The sequence below is a fragment of the Acomys russatus genome, chromosome 24 (genome assembly GCF_903995435.1).
Source record: "Acomys russatus chromosome 24, mAcoRus1.1, whole genome shotgun sequence".
Lineage (NCBI taxonomy): Eukaryota > Metazoa > Chordata > Mammalia > Rodentia > Muridae > Acomys > Acomys russatus.
The window spans coordinates 46,582,478-46,601,891 of NC_067160.1; the positions used below are offsets into that span (position 1 = coordinate 46,582,478).

The 19,414-nt window shown below is 43.9% G+C and overlaps 1 protein-coding gene across 2 annotated transcripts; it reads left to right on the forward strand.

The window, feature by feature from the left end:
* The first annotated feature begins 895 nt into the window (after positions 1-895).
* Pdcl (phosducin like) lies at positions 896-8,882 on the forward strand. 2 transcript variants are annotated; one of them, XM_051166526.1, is made up of 4 exons: positions 896-1,050; positions 2,595-2,771; positions 4,451-4,632; positions 7,731-8,882. In XM_051166526.1, the coding sequence occupies exons 2-4, from the start codon at positions 2,600-2,602 to the stop codon at positions 8,280-8,282; spliced, it is 906 nt and encodes a 301-aa protein (XP_051022483.1). In that variant the 5' UTR covers positions 896-1,050; positions 2,595-2,599; the 3' UTR covers positions 8,283-8,882. The 2 variants fall into 2 exon arrangements, with proteins under 2 accessions (XP_051022483.1, XP_051022484.1); XM_051166527.1 differs by lacking the exon at positions 896-1,050 and adding an exon at positions 1,882-2,001.
* Positions 8,883-19,414: the final 10,532 nt, after the last annotated feature.

A 19,414-nucleotide genomic window follows, 5' to 3' on the forward strand; every position in this document is an offset into this window, starting at 1 on the left:
AAACATAAAATGGCTGTGCAACACAGCTGAACAGGGTAAAGTATTTATCCTGCAGGCAAAAATACAACCACTCCCATAGGAGCTTTTAAAATGAATTGTGTTAAGGGTGGGGGCTGGGGGGAGGACGACTGGAGGGTGCTGTCTCTGATAGCCTGAACAAATAGCTTCTAATGGAAATATAGACACGGACAACTTTGCAGTAACATATAGGTGGTCCGAGAGCTTCTTTCTTCAAGTTAAGAACCTTATTTTGAACTGTATTTTATATGATTAGAGCACATTTTATATGATTTAATTTGCTCACGGTTTTAAAAGAGCAATTTCACAGTTGTGTACTGGACACTAAACCTAGGCAATTTGAAATCATATTAGGTTTAAAAAAACTTTCCAAAAATACAATGGTTTCCTTGACCTGTTTATATAGAATTTTCAAAGGTTATCACCAATTACAACTGTAGTACATTCTGTAAACTGTTGAATCAACTATTTAACTAGCATTAGTTGATAAGAGTTATTCAGATTCTTTAGTTGTCTATGCCCTTTTCATGCCCAATAATTCAATTCAGGTTGTCATACAAGTTTTGGTTGTCAAGGGCCGGAATTTGCATTTTGTTTCAAGTTTTAATTTCTGTTCTATAAGTTACTTATTCTTGAAAAAATTAATGTTTCTGAGCTACTTTTTCGTTTTAATGCACACGAAGAACCAAGAAAATGCATTTTTAACTTCTTTTGAAAATTGGAAGGAAATTTAATAAAATTTTCGTATTATTCAAAACTAAAAATACATAGTTCAAGTGTCAAAACACCTACTGTCGAGGTGTTTTGTCCTAAGATGGAACCCGTAGCTTCTCCTCAGACGCCAGGATAAGCTTCTTGTGATTGGGCAGCATGTATCCGCCATGACGCCGGAAGGCCGCCTGATTGGTCCGCATAGTCCGCTGTAGGCGGCTTGTCTCTGCCGCGCAGGGCGTTCAGGCACTTTGTCTAACCGAGCATTCCTTGTTGCTGACTGGAGCTGCTAGTTCAAAAGGAAGCGACTGAGCGAGCGAGGTAACTAACTGCACAGACGTCTGCGGGAGGAAGCGGCGGGTGTAGACATGGGCGGGGCAGGGGCTTGTGCGCCTTGGGCGAACTACCTAGCCTCTGGGCCCCTGGATTCCCGCTTCTCCCGTGCTCTCCCAAATCCCTTCCGGTGTCTGTGCGCCCCTCATCGGTACCGCCCTCCTCACTGTGCCCCTCCCCGGCTCCATCCTCAGGGTGCTCCGCCTCCTCAGCCCTGTCTTCCTCACTGCTGCGGCTACTCGGCTCCGCCCTCTTCAGTGCCCTACTTCCTTTGAAGGAACACACCTTCCTTCCCTGCCTTCCTCTGCCTGGCCTCTTTGGCAAGCCTTTCACTGGCCCTGCCCATGTCTCAGCTCCTTCGCTTCTGTGCCTTACCTTAACCCCGCCCTCTTAAAGTTTACTACCTACCCGCCCCCCACCCCCCACCCCAGTTAGGTTCACAGGCCTCTTCAGTACACTTCTCCTTTGGCCCTGTCTTCACCCGTTGCACATCTCTGATGAATCTCGAACCGCGTTGTGTTCCTTTGACACATGCATGACAGGGAGATTTTTAAAGTTTTCTTCCCTTCCCTCTTGCTAGCACCTTCCTCTTGATTGTTGTTTGGCCTGCACAGTGCTGTCTTGGGATTCTGCAGTGTGGGAGAGAGATACGCATGTAAATGCTGTGTGTTAAGTTTCACTACAGCCAGTGCGGTGTTGGTATGCTTAGAGGAAGGGCGGGTTTTTTGTTTTTGTTTTTGTTTTCCTAGTCATTGCTGCTGGATCCTCAAACAGACTTCTAAAGAGCTGAACTGTTAACCTTTCCCCAAAATAGCTGGGTCCTAACATCTGGTTATGATTTGAATTTTGTCATGGAGCTGGGGACACCTGTAATCCCAGCATTCAGGGAGGCAGAAGCGGGCGGATCGCTGTGAGTTCGAGGCCAGCCTGGTCTACAAAGTGAGTCCAGGACATCTACGGCTACACAGAGAAACCCTGTCTCAAAACAAAACAAAATTTTGTTGTGGAGACTTGGTTTAGCTGGTCAGAATTGGGCCAGCTTGAGATCATATAGCCAGGCTCTTAGTGAGGCAGCAGTATACCCTTGGGGGTCCCTTTTGAAGTTTTCCCTGAGGACCTGTCCCCAGTTTGTCCTCTGGAGGTCTTAAAGCTAAAAATGTGTATGAATAAGCCCACCAGCCAGTAGATTCCTCCTAGCCAGTGCACACGAATAGACAGACAGTAAGGAGCCTCTGAGGCCCCTGGAGTCAGACATCTGTGAGTCTGTTAAGAGCATAGAGCTTGGCAAAGCAGTTTCCCTTATCTAGGCCTTGGGTTTGCCTTCTATAGCAAAAGCCTGGGAAACTGCCATAGCTCCATGGTTGGGGTTTATTGAAAACACTTAAGATTCCCCTAAGTTGTCGGAAGTCAGCCCAAGGGCACCTCATATAGTTCAGATTCATGCCTTTCTTGCTCAAGCCAGCCAAAAAAAAAAAAAAAAAAAAAGAAAGAAAGAAAGAAAAAAAAGTCCCTGATACATTGCCTTCTTCCAGACACCATGACAACCCTGGATGACAAGTTGCTGGGGGAGAAACTACAGTACTACTACAGCACCAGCGAGGATGAGGACAGCGACCACGAAGACAAAGACAGAGGCAGGGGAGCCCCAGCCAGGGCTTCCACACCTGCAGAGGCTGAGCTGGCCGGCGACGGCATCTCAATCAATACAGGTACTGGAAGGCTCTGAGCTCTGCAGACTGACTCAAAGTGGCCTCTAAAGTGTGTATCAGTTAGCCTTGCTCTCCTTTCTCCAACTGCGGTCCTACTTTACTGCCAGAGTTAACCCAGTGTAGACATTCGTTGTGCTTGCATCTAGCCTTTTCTCTGTGTAATGCAAATCTGTATGCATATCAGCATATGGCAGGCAATAGGCTGGACTGGGTTTGGCAACCCATAAGTCATACATATGAGTATACTGGTAGGATTTAATTCCTAGGAATGGCATATTTACACTACTAAGTTTTTAAAATTAAAGCCTATTATTATTATATGAATATGCAATGGTCACATATTCCAAGATGCTAGTGTGGAGATGAGAGGACTTTTTGAAGTTGGTTCTCTCACCTTTACAGATAAATTCCAGAAATTTACCTCAGGTCTCTAGGCTGGGACTACAGGTTCCTTACTGGCTGAGTTAATCTCAGTGGCTCTTATATATACTGTTGTGTGTTGTTTTTATTTTTTAACTTTCTACTTCTGGGGATTGAACTGAGAGCTTTGTTTTTTGCCATACAAGCACTTTGCCACTGAGCCCAGCCCACTTTAACATCTTAATATTGTCACAGATTGCTTTAGTTGAGGCAGCACTTGTAGTTAAGCCAGCAATACAGATTTTTTTCCTTACAGTTTTTATCTTATTGTGTTAACACTTTAAAAACTTTTGCTATCCTGTTGGTTAAAAAAATAGCCTTTTTTGTTTTCTTTTTGAGATAGTGTCACTATGTTGTCCGGGTTGGACCTTGATCAGGCCCAGAACTCCCCATCTCAAGTGACCCTCTCTTCTTAGCTTCAACACTAGGGGCTCCTGGCATACTCATGGCATGTACCCCACACTAGGGGCTCCTGGCATACTCATGGCATGCACCACCACACTGGCTTGTCATTGTTTTGTTTTGCTTTGTTCCTCTAATATTCTTGGAGTATCTTTTATGTCAAGAAATGTAGAACTGTGTTGGAGAGATGGTTCAGAGGTTAAGAGCACTGCCTGCTCTCCCAAAGGACCTGAGTTCAGTTCCCAGCAACCTCACTGAGGCTCACAACCATGCAAAATGAGATCTGGTTTCCTTTTCTGGCCTGCAGGCATACATACAGGCAGAACACTGTAAACATAGTAAGTAAATAAATCATTTAAAAATCTATATGTATGTATAAGACTGTTTGATCCTGCTCCCTGTTGCCTTTGGTGCTGGGGATCAGATTCAGGCTTTGTGAATGCTTGCTTACTTAGTGCTCTGCAGCCTGAACTGCATCCTCAGCCCGTGGTTTTTGGAGAAACAATCTTATTAGAGCTCAGACTGACTCTGAACATGTGATCTGCCTACCTGTGGAGTGCTTACATCGCAGGCAAGATTTCTCTCTCTAGAATTCCACTGTCCTTCCTAAGTTTTTCTTTTGTTTACCTTTGAGTAGATGAGTCATACTTTGTGCAGCATTGGCTGTTTAATTCTTGCAAATTATGCTGTGGTAGACCTCATTGCATACAGAACACCCTGCCTTGCGCAAGAGTATGTGGAGGCTCCTGCTAACTGTCATAGATAGAGCGAGCTGCATGCAGATGTAAATTTCTGTTTGTGGCTATCAGCTGGTCCAAAGCCCCGTGTCTGGTCTTGGTCGTGGTTGCCCTGCTCAGGTCCGAAAGGTGTGATCAATGACTGGCGCCGCTTCAAGCAGTTGGAGACAGAGCAGAGGGCGGAGCAGTGCCGGGAGATGGAGCGGCTGATCAGAAAGCTGTCTATGACCTGCAGGTCCCATCTGGACGAAGAGGAGGAGCAACAGAAACAGAAGGGCCTCCAGGACAAAATCAGCGGGAAGGTAGCGGCTTCTTCAGGGCTTCCCTGGCCTGGGGACTGGCCTGGTGATTCAGGAAGGGCAGAAGTTGGATTTGGCTTCTAAGAAGCTGTGACATGCAGGGCAAAGCGGGGAGCCCTGTCACAACTTGTGGTGCATCTGGGTTTGGTCTCAGCTCAGCTCCACATGGTTATGGCAGAATCTCTTCCTGAGTTGGTGCTTTTATTGGCTAAGTGAGGTCATTACCCTTCTCTTCCCGTCTTAGGGAGTGGCCTGTTGAAAAGTGTGGAGGATTTATTAGTTTCTTAATCGTCTTCATGATTATTTATTTTGTGGAGGCATACACAGAACAGACATTCTAGGAGATAGTTGAGCCCGCGTCCCTGACACCTCCTTACTTTGTCAGCATTAAAGGTCTCTCTTTCTGCCCAAGAAGAAGTGTATAGGAGTGGCTAAGATCAGTTAGCCATGTCCTAAGGCTAAAAGTACCAGTCACTGGGGCCAGTGCGAAGGCTCAGTGGGCAGAGGTGCTTGCTATGCAAGCCTGGCAACCTGAGTTCAATCCCCAGAACCCATGTAAAGGTGGGAGGAGAGAACCAGCTCCACAGAGCTGCCCTCTGACCTCCACCTGCACTCTGTAGAACATGCGCACACACAGTAGTAGCAAATTGACATCTAGAAATATCAGCCAACATGAGCGTGCAGACAAAGCATTAAGCCAAGTATTGATCACTCTGCTAGGGAATGATTTCAGGGCCTAAAACCTAGACAAAGGCTGTAAGAGCTAGAAGGCCCAGTCAGTTTCAGCCAAGAGAGAGTCTCAGGTTAGAGTGATTGGAAGAAGAGTGTAATAAGACAGAGAATTCAGAAAGATGCTGGTCAGTTACAGCACTGCACTGACCAGGCTAGGGTGGTCCGTGTTTACCATCTCCAAACTATACAAGATTAGGCAGAGATGTCTTGCTGCACCAGGCCAGAAGGAAGGTGTCTGTTAGGGATGCTGGCTGTAGCACGGTGTGCCTGCTACTCACAGCCATTGAGCAGAGAGGCCAGAATGAAGCAACAGTCATGTGACCACAGAGGTCAAATTTGAGAGATTCTATCCTATTGAGTCACTTATAGTAGATCAGAACTGGGCACTGCCTGGCTGGCAGAAATGAGACTGGGGGAAAGGTTAATATGACATATATGTATGTCAGTTTATAAAAATGTTTGGAAACATGAGGAAATATTTTAAAATTATTATTAATTTTTTTTTCTTTTGAGACAGAGTCATACTATGCTGACTTAGAACTAACTATGTAGACCAGGCTGTAGATTATAGAGATTTGCCTGCCTCTGCTTCTTGAGTGCTAGGATTAAGGGTATGAGCCACTATGACTGGTCATTATAAATTATTGTTAGTATTACCTATAGAGAAAAGTAGGTTATGAGATACCCACAGCTGCTGCTACAGAAGCCAGACAACTATAGTCAGTGACTAGCAAATAAAGAAGCTGGTCGTACATGGCTGTAATTCAACTGCACGGGAGGCTGACAGGAGGCTTGTTGATTTAAAGCCAGCCTCGTGTATAATAGTGAGTACCAGGCCAGCCTGTTGTACACAGGGAAACCCTGTTTCAAAATGGAAAAAAAAAAAATTGGCACTGGCCAGCTGGTTCAGTGGTTAAGAGCACAGGTTGTTGCTGCAGAGGACCTGGGTTTGATTCCCAGCAACCAAAAGTGGTTCACAGCCTTCTGTTTCCCCAGTTCCAGGGATCTTCTGACCTCCAAAGGTGCCACTTCTCATTTGGTGCACATTTGCAGACAAAATACACATACAATGAATACATTTTGAAAGAAAAAGAAGAGAAAATAATTTAGCATTTGTGTCATGTGCATGTATACAGTACAGAGCAGCAATGAGGAGGGTTCCTTTGGAAGTTCCTTAGTTGTTCTGTCTTTTCAGAAAAGAGTAAGAGTGAGTGAAGTAATGCTTTGTCCAGACTGACAGAAAGAATGCTCATCAGAGAAGTGACACTATGTGGTGCTGCTGTTTTGGAATGAGTGGCAATGTGGTGTTGGAGTTAAAACCTGAGTTTCTAAAGTCTAGGTTAAGGAACTAGAGGGATGGCTGAGCAGATGAGACTAGGCTCTGCTCTTACGGAGACCCCAGCGTGGCTCCCAGAGCCCACATGCTGACTTCCAACTGTGTGTAACTCCAGCTCTCAGAGAGTGACACTGTCTTCTGAACCATGCAGGCACCTGACCTCACATTCACATGCCCCACACAGACACATATATACACATAATGTAAAAGGGTAAAAACAAATCTTGAAGAGAATCCAGTTTGAAGCCTAGTCTTTTACTTTATTTATTTATTTTCAAGATTTATTAATTATGTAGACAGTGCTCTGCCTGCATTACACCTGCAGGCCAGAAGAGGGCATCAGATCACTGATGGTTGTGAGCCACCATGTGGTTGCTGGGACTTGAACTCAGGACCTCCCTAGGAGCAGTCAGTTCTCTTAGCCCCTGAGCCATCTCTCCAGTCCTAGTCTTGTACTTTATACTTGTATAAATTTGTGCAAATAATGTAAAATCTTGGAGCTAATACCTGCATTTACAAAATGGGGTTATTAAAGTTCTTCCAGTAAGATTAACTCAAGAATTCAGTGACAAGTGAATTCAATCATGATGGCAAGGGCATGTAGTCCTAATTACCACATGGTAGTATATGCAACTAGCTTCTGCAAGTTGTCCTCTAAATCACATGGGAGCACCATGGGCATGGCCCTGCCCCTGGCCCCCCAAAAGTAAATTTCAAAGAGGATCTGGAAAGATGACTCAGCTGTTAAATGTACTTGTTTTTGCAGATGACCCTGGCTTGGTTCCTAGCACCCATGTGGTGGCTCTCAACCTCTGTAATTCCAGATCCCAGGGATCCAGTGGCCTCCACAAGCACCAGCAAGGATGTGGTGCACACACAACACACCTCTATACTTAAAAAATTTTAAGGGGTGGGGTGTGGTGGGGTAGGGGACATATGTGCATAAGACACTAGTATGAGCCTCAAGTATTCTAAGTACAGGGTGCATATCCACACTGATCAGCTGTGTTCAGCGTCTGGTCTTGTTCTGTAGATGACTCTGAAGGAGTTTGGTACAACGGACAAGAGCTTGGATGACGAAGAGTTTCTGCAGCAGTATCGGGAGCAGAGGATGGAAGAGATGCGGCAGCAGTTTCATAAAGGGCCCCAGTTCAAGCAAGTTTTTGAGATCCTCAGTGGAGAAGGGTTTTTAGACATGATCGATAAAGAACAGAAAAGCACCCTTATCATGGTTCATATCTATGAGGATGGCGTCCCTGGGACTGAAGCCATGAATGGCTGCATGATCTGCCTTGCCACAGAGTACCCGGCTGTCAAATTCTGCCGAGTGAGGAGCTCAGTTATTGGGGCCAGCAGCCGCTTTACCCGGAATGCCCTTCCTGCTCTGCTCATCTACAAGGCGGGTGAATTGATTGGCAATTTTGTTCGTGTCACTGACCAGCTGGGGGAAGATTTCTTTGCTGTAGACCTTGAAGCTTTCCTACAGGAATTTGGATTGCTCCCAGAAAAGGAAGTCTTGGTGCTGACATCTGTGCGAAACTCTGCCACCTGTCACAGTGAGGACAGCGATCTGGAAATAGATTGAACTGATAGTCTAGTTCCATAGCTATCTCATTGTTTGGGCTGGAGGACACATGTCTGTATTTATTTCTGTCCTTCCTGTGTCTTCTGGCTTTTCAGCTGTTCTTTGTAGTCTCATTTAGTATGTGGAAAGTCAAGAAATTCTTAGATTAAATCAGAATGCTGACTCATTTTGTGGCTAGCAGTAAAGTGACTTCAAATTATATAAACAGGAAGCTAGGCTCTCGAGCTGTTTACCTCTCTAGCGTGACATCTCTTATACTTTTTCTAGTCAATATTGACATGGCACCCTTGAAGGCAATGTCTTAAAAATTGTCTTCTGATGACCTCAGAGTTCTACCAGGTCTGAGAGTAGAATTCCCTAGTGAGTGTGTTCTGTGCAACTAAATACTGCATTTCCATAATCACTTGATTGCAAATCATGTTTACTTGCAATCAGACTCATAGCTGTACTTTTAAAAATCTAGATTCTTCACCAGGGTCTGACTGAGGTTGGGAATGTCACTCAGTGGGGAACACTTACCTAGCATGTACACGGCCCCAAGACATCTAATTCCCAGCACTGTCAAAATTAAACCAAACAAAAGCTTCTGGATGCCTGCTGCTGTTGTTAGCAGTGGCCTCTGCTGCGCGGGTCAGTGGTTCGGCCCAGCATAATGAAGCATGAGCAGGAGAGAGTGGTTTTGCTGGTCACTGTCGTGATGCTGGGAGGCAGGCATCTTTCCGACTGGTGATGCTGGGAGGCAGGCATCTTTCCGACTGGTGATGCTGGGAGGCAGGCATCTTTCCGACTGGTGATGCTGGGAGGCAGGCATCTTTCCCACTGGTGATGCTGGGAGGCAGGCATCTTTCCCACTGGTGATGCTGGGAGGCAGGCATCTTTCTGACTGGTGTTGGTGTAGAGCTTGAAAGCCTCAGTAGAAGGACCTTTTTGTACTGCTCCATCAGCGTCTGTTCCTCTTATTTAACATAGTAACTTCATGTTAAATGTAGATATTTTAAAATATTTTTTTGCATATTAGAAAAAAAGTTGTATTTACTAGAGGAAAATTGGTGAAAATACAGGTGCAAAAATGGTTTAAAAACCATAATTCTACCGCCTAAACACTATGTTTTGGCATACTTCATATACAGGTGTTTTTTTATGTATTCATAGGCTTTTGTTTTTCCAATGACATTGGGATCATTCTGAGCATACTGTCTGATAGCATGGTCAGCTAGTAACATAAGAATTTCTTCATATTATTCAATACTCTTCTGTAACATTTTAATAACTGTTGGTATTCCATTGATAGATACACTGTAATCTGCTTGGTGGTTGGTTTTTAGAAGGATGGCAAACTTTCTTATTATGAAACCTTTTATTATGAATCATGTTCATCATAGAACATAGAACAATAAAAATTAAGCTGAAAAGATATTTAAAAGCCATACAATTTTACTACTAATAATTCCTTTTGCCATTTTTACAAATCTCTTTCTAGCTTTATGTATATGTGTATATTTACAAAATTCATTGTCATTGAAGTTTTTTTCCCTTTTTGATTATTCCTTAAATTGTATGTCATAGTATCAAGGGAAATGAAATGTAAAATGGAAGTAAATATTAGCCTTAGTATTTACACTTGAAATTTTTGTTTGCTCAGAAACTAACAGTAAATGAGTCTTGAAAGTACCTACTGGATTTAATCAATAAAAACCGTGTGTCATTTTCTGACTAAGGGGCTCAATGTAGAAGTGAAGAAAATCATTAGGAGATGACTGATGTCCATGTTCTAGGTTATTTATTTTCTTTTCTTTTCTTTTTTAAGCATTATAAATAACATAGTTGCTGAGTTCTGTGTTCTACCTAATGTAATAGTACATACTAAAATACTTTGGTATATTGTAAAAGTTCTGAATAAGCCTGTGGCACTTAAATAAACCATGCCATCTTGACCCAGTCCCTGTAAACTAGATAATTTAAATTCTCAGTATTTTGCTAATGCACTTACCATCTTTGTGATTTCAGCTGTGTTTTGGATCACTATTCACTCAGGTGTCTAAAAGAGTCACTGAGAAAATTGGCAGGAATATTCAAATTTTTTTTCACTCATAAAATAATTTTGATCACACACAGAGAAACCCTGTCTCGAAAAACCAAAAAAACAAAGCAAAACAAAACAAAAAAACAATAATTTCATACACATATGTATATAATGCATTTGATTATGTTCACCCTCTCTTGTCTTCCTCCCTTCCTGCTGGTCCTCTTCCTCTTCCCAGATACCTTCCTCATTTACTTTGATGTCTTTTTGGGTTTTGATGGTTCACTGAGCTCAGTTTGGGTTGCTCACATGACATGAGTGAGGGGTTAGTGACTGGATCGTGGGCAGCTTACCAGCAGCTGCACTGCCGAAGAAAATGTCTCTTTTCCCTCAGCAACCATTAACTGCCAGTAGCTCCTTAGGGAGGGGTGGTTCCCTTAGCGACCCTTAACTCCTTAGGGAGGGGTGGGGCCACATGAGCATTCCATGACCTCATTATTCTGCCATAGTTTCACACATATAATATATAAATACGATGTATTCTGACCATATTCTTTTATTATCATCTTCTCTTATTCTCTTCACCCTCTCACTGAACCCCTTTGCAGTGAATCTTTTATGTGTGTGTGTGTGCGCGTGTACACACATGTGTTTGTACTCCACTGCTTATACTTGCTTACATGAGCACGGGATGGGTTATTTTCTTGAGTAAGGCAGCTTAGTGGCTAAGCTCCCTCACCTAGAAAACGTTGTCTATATCTCCAGAGATGGGCAGTACCTTACCAACCCCTCCCTTATCTATGATGGGATATTGATGGGCTGTCTTGTTCAGGTAGTCCACTACGGTGATTTCATGGGTTCAGTAACAGTCCCCAGCTCTCCTTCCTATCTTCTAGCCCTTAAATTTTTTTCTACAATATTCCTGAGCCTTCGAGGGGTGAATATGGACAACCTATTTTGGGTAAATGTTCAACAGTCACTTTTCTCAGCATTTTGACTAGTTGTGAGTCCCCATTAACCATTGTTTACTATAGACAGGAGCTTCCCTGATAAAAGATTAAAGCATCAACCTATGCATATAAGCAGGCAGTTTGGTACCACGATTATTTAGCAAAGCAAAGTAATGGGGCCTGTGACATCCCAGTCATGGACTTTTGGTTAATTTCCAGTACCCGGCTTAAATTCCTTCTGTGGTGTTGATCCTCAAATTCAATAAGAAAGTGGCTTGTTACCATGGTAACAGGCATGCCATTATCCCACCAGTGGGCACATTTTGACTAGCAGGTGGTATTGTAGCTTGCAAGGCTCATGATGTTGAGACCTTTGATGGTTTTTCTCCTCCAACAGCCAGCATTGCGCTTTCTGGCACTGTGAAAGCTAACCAGCAGGAAGGAAGCCTCCAGATCAGTTCCAGCTTGACTTCCCTGTGAGTTGCAACCAAAGTATATGGTGTTTTCAATTTTCTTAACAACTAATAGAATATTGAAAAGCCCATAATGTGTGGCTTTTGTCCAGATAATCTCAGTTGCCGTAAATCCCTGAGAGTAACGGGCCATGTCATGCCAAGAAGACAGTGGCCACACCCTTTCCCCTTCATCTAACTTTCATTTTTCCTGACTCCTTGTCTATGCTGTTCCCTGAGTTTTGGAGGAGGTATTGGCCCCTAAGCAGTCCCTTTTCCTCAGCACTTTGACTAGTTATGAGTCTCTGCAGAAATGGATGCCCACTGCAAAAAGAAGATTATCTGGTCAAAGCTGACATCAGCATAAAGTTATGGTACAAACACCAATATTTGAAAATGATATGATAGGCATGACATAGTCATTATAGTTTGCTTTCTATTACTGTGGTAAACACAACTTGGGAAAAACAGGTTTGTTTCAACTTACAGTTTATAATCAGTCACTAAGGGAAGTCAGGGCAGGAACTTAAGACAGGAACCTAGAGGCAGGAACTGAAGTAGGAACTCTGCTTACTGGCTTTTTCTCCATGACTTGCTCAGCCTGATTTCTTATACAACTCAGGACCACCTGACCAGGGTTAACACCACCCATAGTAACTGGGCCCACCTATATCAATCATTAATCAAGGAAATGCCACATAGTCTTGTCTTACAGGCCAATTTCATGGGGACATTTTCTCAGTTGAGATGCTGCCTTTCCAAGTGACTGTAGCTTGTGTTAAGTTATCAAACACACACACACACACACACACACACACACACACACACACACACACACAAACCAAAACAACTAACTAGCACAAATAACTTCTCTTCTAGGGCCTATGATATCCTCAGCCATGGGGTTTGGGCAGATTCACAGTACTAGATATGAATTCCCTCCTATGGAGTGGGCAGCAAATTCAGTCAGTAAGTAGTTGGTTGCCTCCATAACAGTCTTGCTCTCCATGTCAGAGACCATAGCTTAGTAAGACTATTGATAGCTTTCTCTCCCAGAAGAATACATTCAAGATAGTTTTTATAAAGCCTCCTATTTTTGTTAGAAAAATACAAACAGAATGTTGACTTTCAAGAACAGGATTCTAAAATAAAAGGAATAGGCATGTAATGGGGAATGTGCTAGAATCTTGTCTCTTAATTGGGTATAGCAAAAATAGCATGAATATTCTAGAGGATAAGGTCATGAAAGCAATGAGGGAAGGAGGATTCATTTTGGCTCACAGTTATAGGGGATACAGTTATAGTGGGAACGCACGGCACCAGGTGGCCCTATTGGTACGCATATGGCAGCTGATTATCACATAGCACTAATCAGGGAGCAGAGAGAATTGAAGTAGGTCTAGGACCAGCCACCCTATGGCCTTATGGTGCCACATCTGCCAGGTGAGCCTCAAATAAAAAGTCCCACAGCCTCTCAAAATAATGCTATATGCTGGGAACCAGTGTTGGGACACAAGGCTGTAGAGGACATTGTTACATTCAGGCCATAATATTCCAACCTGGCCATGGCACTCATTTTGTTCCCTCATACTCCCTAAAAGCAACCCCCATATATAAACCTCTTTTCTCTATTTAGTAATTATGGTTTTCCTTAGTGTCCATAGAATAAGGGGCACCTGTGTGATCCTGGATTTGGAACTAATCGCCTAAGCCTGGTGGGCTCACCAGATACCATGTCTTTCCTTCTCCTGGACTCTGTGGCCAGCAGAATAGCAGCATGTGGTAGGGCCCCCTGAGTTCTGTAGTGGTTTGAATGAGAAATGACCTGCATAGTCTCAAGCAGTTGACCACGTGGTCCCCAGTTGGTGGAGCTGTCAGGGAGGCATTAGGAGATTTGGGTTTGCTGGAGGAAGCATGTCACTGGGAGTGGGCTTGGAGTTTTTTGCTTTTTTTGCTTTTTTTTTTTTTTCATCCCTGAAACCCACATGGTAGAAGCAGAGAATCAATCAAGTTTTTTTATCTGATATTCATAGGCATATCAGCGTGCGCGCGTGTGTGTGTGTGTGTGTGTGTGTGTGTGTGTGTGTGTGTGTGTGTGTGTGTGTTACAGCTCATAGGGTGATGGTGCTTCCCTGAAGAGCCATGAACTATTTAACAAAAACCCCAGTACCAGGCATAACAAATCTCTCCTAGACTTGGGGGCTTCAGAAGAGACTCCTAAAGCAACACAAGCTTTTGCCATTGTGCTTTGACTGCCTTCCAGAACTTTAGGTAAGGCCCTGTTGCTGAAGACACCACACACTTTAGATACAGGAGCTTGAGGAATAAAACTGATCTTGAAGCCTGTCTCGCTGAGAGGCGGGGGTGGGGAGAGGGGCGGGAGAGAGGGGGTGGGGTGGGGTGGGGAGAGGGGTGGGAGAGAGGGGGGGTTGGGGAGAGGGGCGGGAGAGGGGGGGTGGGGAGAGGGGCGGGAGAGAGAGGGGGGTGGGGTGGGGAGAGGGGCGGGAGAGAGAGGGGGGTGGGGTGGGGAGAGGGGCGGGAGAGAGAGGGGGGGGGGGTGGGGAAAGGGAGAGAGAGAGAGAGAGAGAGAGAGAGAGAGAGAGAGAGAGAGAGAGGGAGGGAGGGAGGGAGGGAGGGAGGGAGGGAGCGCAATCGTTCAGTCGTGGCACGTTTATCTCAGGGTTAATCAACAACTGTGTGGTAGACTTAAGGCCAGCTCAATGGGAGGAAATTCATACCTAGACAGCTACCCATGGCTGGAGAGGTCACAGACCGTAGAGGAGAACCTGCCACTGCCATTTTCCTAAACTAACATAATTTCTAATGCTATTCTCAATAATTATCCTTACGACTACAGATAAATGCAGCTTTCCCTTCTTCAAATAAGTTTCTTTTCTTTCAGCAGATAGAGACTATTACAGAGATTCACAATTTGTTAAATGCAGATAAAATATGACACTGGAACTGAGTATGGTGACGCATGCCTTTAGTCCCAGCACTCAAGGAGGCAGTGGCAGGTGGATAGCTGTGAGTTTGAGGCCAGCCTAGTCTACAAAGTAAGTCCAGGACAGCCAGGGTTACACAGAGAAACTGTTTTGTAAAACAAAAACCAACCACCAACAACAAGACTATTGGGTGCTCACTCTTCTCAACATCTGCAACATGAACTCTACATTTAGGGGAAATTGCAGAAGAAAAAGTAGGAAGAGTGTAAGAGGCGGAGTATCAGGGGTCGGGTGGGGGGGCGGACAAGATGACACGGAGTTGGAGAGGTAAAAGGGGTGGAAATGATGTAGATGCAGTAAAAGAAAAAAGAAAAAAATATAATAGACGTGAAGTTGAAGGGAGTCCTGGGAGGAGTTGAGGAGAGGTTTGGGCGTGGATATGTTAAAAATACATTGTATACATGTATACTTTTTTCTATTTCATCATTTCACATATACATTTATAGTATTACACACCTAGACAATAAACTACATACAGCAAGAAGAACCACGAAAAAATCAGGAATTATATACATAGTGTTTTGGCTATTCGTATTTGGCAACCTTGAAGAAAACATGTTTCCTATCTTGGTGTGTCTAAATTTCTGAATGTAAATATCTATTGTTAGCTCTAAAACAAACAAACAAACAAACAAACAAATAAATAAATAAATCCAAATCTTGCCAAGTCACATGGAAATGCCGGTTATGACTAGCTCTAGCCACATGGTGGCAGCAGAGGAGTAGGAAATAAATGGTTCAGCTGCTGTCAGACAGCTTGAACGTGTTGAGTGGTAGTATACATGAATAACAGCAGAGAATTTGTTCTTAGCAACAAGAGCAAGAAAACACTGAACTCCCACACGTTAGATGATGAGAGAAAATAGAATGCTGCTTGATGAATACAATATGTATACACTTAGCTTTCAGATTCTGGTTACTTACGGGTCACCAGGAGAAGAAGCAGGCTGAGAAGAAGGGAGAGGCGTCCTGAGGGCAGTGACGTCTGACTCTGGGCAGCCATGTAGCCCCCTAGAAGAGAGCACAGCAACATTTAGCTGAAATTCAGTCCAATGACTCATTAGCCTGAGTTAATGAGTGTGCGCACACGTAATTGAGACTATGTCTGGTCACTGTGTGAGAATTTCATATGAATGATATTAGATAATTCTCACAACAGTTTCTGAGTGATTTTTGTCCCAGAGGTTTTTTTAAATTTATTTTTATTTTTATTTTTTATAATATTTATTTATTATGTATACAGTGTTCTGCCTGCATGTACACCTGGACACCAGAAGAAGGCATCAGATCTCATTATAGATGGTTGTGAGCCACCATGTGGTTGCTGGGAATTGAACTCAGGACCTTTGAAAGAGCAGACAGTGCTCTTAACCGCTGAGCCATCTCTCCAGCCCGTCCCAGATGTTTTTGTTACACAATTTCTACGAGGTCAATGGGCTAGTAAATAGCTAACGTCAAGAGTTAAATGTAGGAATCGAGATATACATGCAGGAAAATCCCATTACGAAGCCCAGTGCTTTGTACGCCAGCTTAAAAACGAACTGAAAATAGTGTTTTGAGACTCTATATTCCCCTGTCTGAATGGCTATTATCAAAATAGATGACAACCAATGCTGGGGAGAAGGTGGTAAAAAAGGGCCTTTCTTACTCCTGTAGCCATGGTGGAAATCATTATGGAGGCTTCTTGTAGAACTACAAGTATGGCTGTGGGGCTGGGCAGATCATTCAGTTGGTAAAGTGCCTGCTGGACAAGCGTAAAGCATAGAATCTGGTGGGGCAAAGATGGGTAGAACTTTGAAGCTCACTGGCCAGCTGCCTAGCTGAAAGGACGAGCCCCGAGTGAAGAAAAGATTTTGTCTTAAAAGATAAGGGTTGGCACATGACTTCAGTCTCATCACTCGGGAGGCGGAGGCAGGTGGATCTCTTGGGTTTGAGGTCAACCTGGTCTACAGAGCAAATTCCAGGATAGCCAAGGTTACACAGAGAAACCCTGTCTTGAAAAACAAACAAACCAACAAAGCAAAACCATGGGTAACAACCTACCTTGGCACATCAAGTCACAGCAGAACTAAGTGAGTCCTCTCCCACTGAGGCCACACAAGGCAGCCCAGGTATGGGGAAAGAGATCCAAAGGCAGGCAACAGAGTCAGAGACGGCCTCAGATCCAATTGTTAGGGCACCCACATGAAGAGTTGTGCATCTGCTAAGTATGTGAAGGGGACTTAGGTCCAGCCCATGTATGCTCTTTGCTTGGAGGTTCAGTCTTTGTGAGCCTCGAATGAGCCCAGGTTAGTTTACTCTGTAGGTCTTTGACTTTTAAGGATTTTTTCTGAGGGTTGTACAATAATCTGGGTTGTTAGTTCTATCTTTCTTTTTTCTTTTTGTTGCTGTTGCTGCTTTTTTTTTTTTTTTTTTTTTGAGACAGGGTTTCTCTGTGTAGCTTTGGATATACTGGACTCAACTTATAGGTCAGGCTGGCCCCAAACTCACAGAGATCTGCCTGCCTCTGCTTCCCAGAATGCTGGGATCACAGGTATGTGCCATCACACCTCATGGCTCAAAATAAATCACATCTGCATCTATCCAATTGCTTTTTATATGGTGCATGTCTTTGATCCCAGGAGTAAGGAGTCAGAGGCAGGTAGATCTCTGTGAGTTCAAAGCCAGTCTAGTCTGTGGAGTGAATTCCAGGACAGCCAGGGCTACAGAGAAATCCCATATTAAAACAAAAACAAAACAAAACAAAACAAAAAACAAAAACAACCACCACCAGTGAAAAGAACAGTGCCGTTGTCAGTCTTTTTTTGTTTGTTTGTTTTTGTTTTTGTTTTTGTTTTTCGAGACAGGGTTTCTCTGTAGGCTGGCCTCAAATTCACAGAAATCTGCCTGCCTCTGCCTCCCAAGTGTTGGGATTAAAAGTGTGCGCCACCACGCCCGGTGTGCCGTTGTCAGTCTTGCTGAGGCAAACTTCTTTACATCATAGTCAGTGGTGACTGCAAAGACTCACAACCGATCACAGCACAGAAAACAAATGTGAATGAATGTGATCCAGCCATAAGTGGGGGCACCTATGCCATCGGGCCAGAGCTCAGGAGACAGGACAGGAGAGGGAGCCGAAAGAATGCGAGCGCTCGCTCGAGAGAGTGGGCAGAGGGAAGCGGTGTGGGCCTCACACCTCCTGGGCTTCTGACCATACTTTCGCGGTTCTTACATAGGCCAGGGCAAGGAGCTCTGTGCGCGGCCTCAGTTCCTCTCTTGGAAGAGGGGAAACACTGTAGGAGGGAAATGGGAATACAAGTTTCGAGGCTCATGAAAGTAGGGCATGCATGCAAGAGAAAAGGGAGGGGACAGGACAGAAGGGATGTGGGTGGGCTGGGATGAGGAAGGAGCCATTTAGGCTGAGCTAACAGCTTGCTTTAACAGCTTGAGTATTGATCCCTTTGGAGAGGTACAAAGCAGTCTTTTCCATAAGGAGAAAAATATGCTTCCATTTTTCAACTCTAATGGCTGCATTTTCCCCGTGGAAGGCCTGGAAAGAAGGCACCTAGTTGAACTCTCCTTTGTACCCTTAGAAGGAGTAATCAGCTTGCATTTATGATCTGAACCATTTTCACTAACATCTCCCCATTTGCTTTGGCACATGACTGCTTTATTTTATAAAGGTAAAGGGTATGTTAAAGATGGGTCTATAGAAGGCAGACTCGAAAATTCTTTTTTTTTTATTGCAATTGCATATTTTTAAATGAATGAATTGGTTTATAATATCAAACATTATTTTGAATACACTGTAGAGTTGAAAGTATCAATACTAGGTGGGGGTGGGGGCTGGAGGATGGACGGTGGGGGCTGGGGGCTGGGGGTGTGGGGGGTTTGAGGGGTGAGGGATGGGGGGTGAGTGACGGTTGGTTCAGTTCTGAAAAGGCCAGTCATTTGAGGATGAGATCGCCAAACATCTGACCTCTCTTAACCATAGTCACTTCCTTAAAGGCTATGTCTCCTGATACAGCCATTTTGAACTGAGAGCTTTCACATACAAACTTTGGGAGACACAATTCAGTCATAGCGTCACCTATGGGACAGGGACACTCCTCACTCAGCCATCTCAGACTTATTTCCATAGTTCCAAGGCCTTTGTGAAAGGGACTGCAAAAGCTGTTGACTTGAAACAGTCTTTTCCCCTACTCTTAAGTATTATTAGAAACACTATGAAAACCATAAATTACCCAGATGTGTTTTTATGTTGGCAAAAATTTTGCATGTTTAACAGGGAGTTGGCTGGCTAATTTAAATTACATCATCATCATCCTCATCATCATCATCCTCATCATCATCAACGACAACAACAACAACGGCACCACAGTTTCTTTATCCATTCTTCTACTGAGGGACACTTAGGCTGTTTCCATGATCTGGCTATTATGAATAAGGCTGTGTACTCTGGTGCCTCATATTTGACCACATCCCCTGGATGGGGAGACCTGGTGGCACTCAGAGGAAGGATAGCAGGCTACCAAGAAGAGACTTGATATCTTATGAGCATATAAAGGGGAAGTCCCCCTCAGTCACAGTCATAGGGGAGGGGAGTACGGGGAAAATGGGAGGGAGGGAGGAATGGGAGGATACAAGGGATGGGATAACCATCGAGATGTAATAAGAATAAATTAATAAAATAAAATTTAAAAATTTAAAAAAAAGAAAAAGA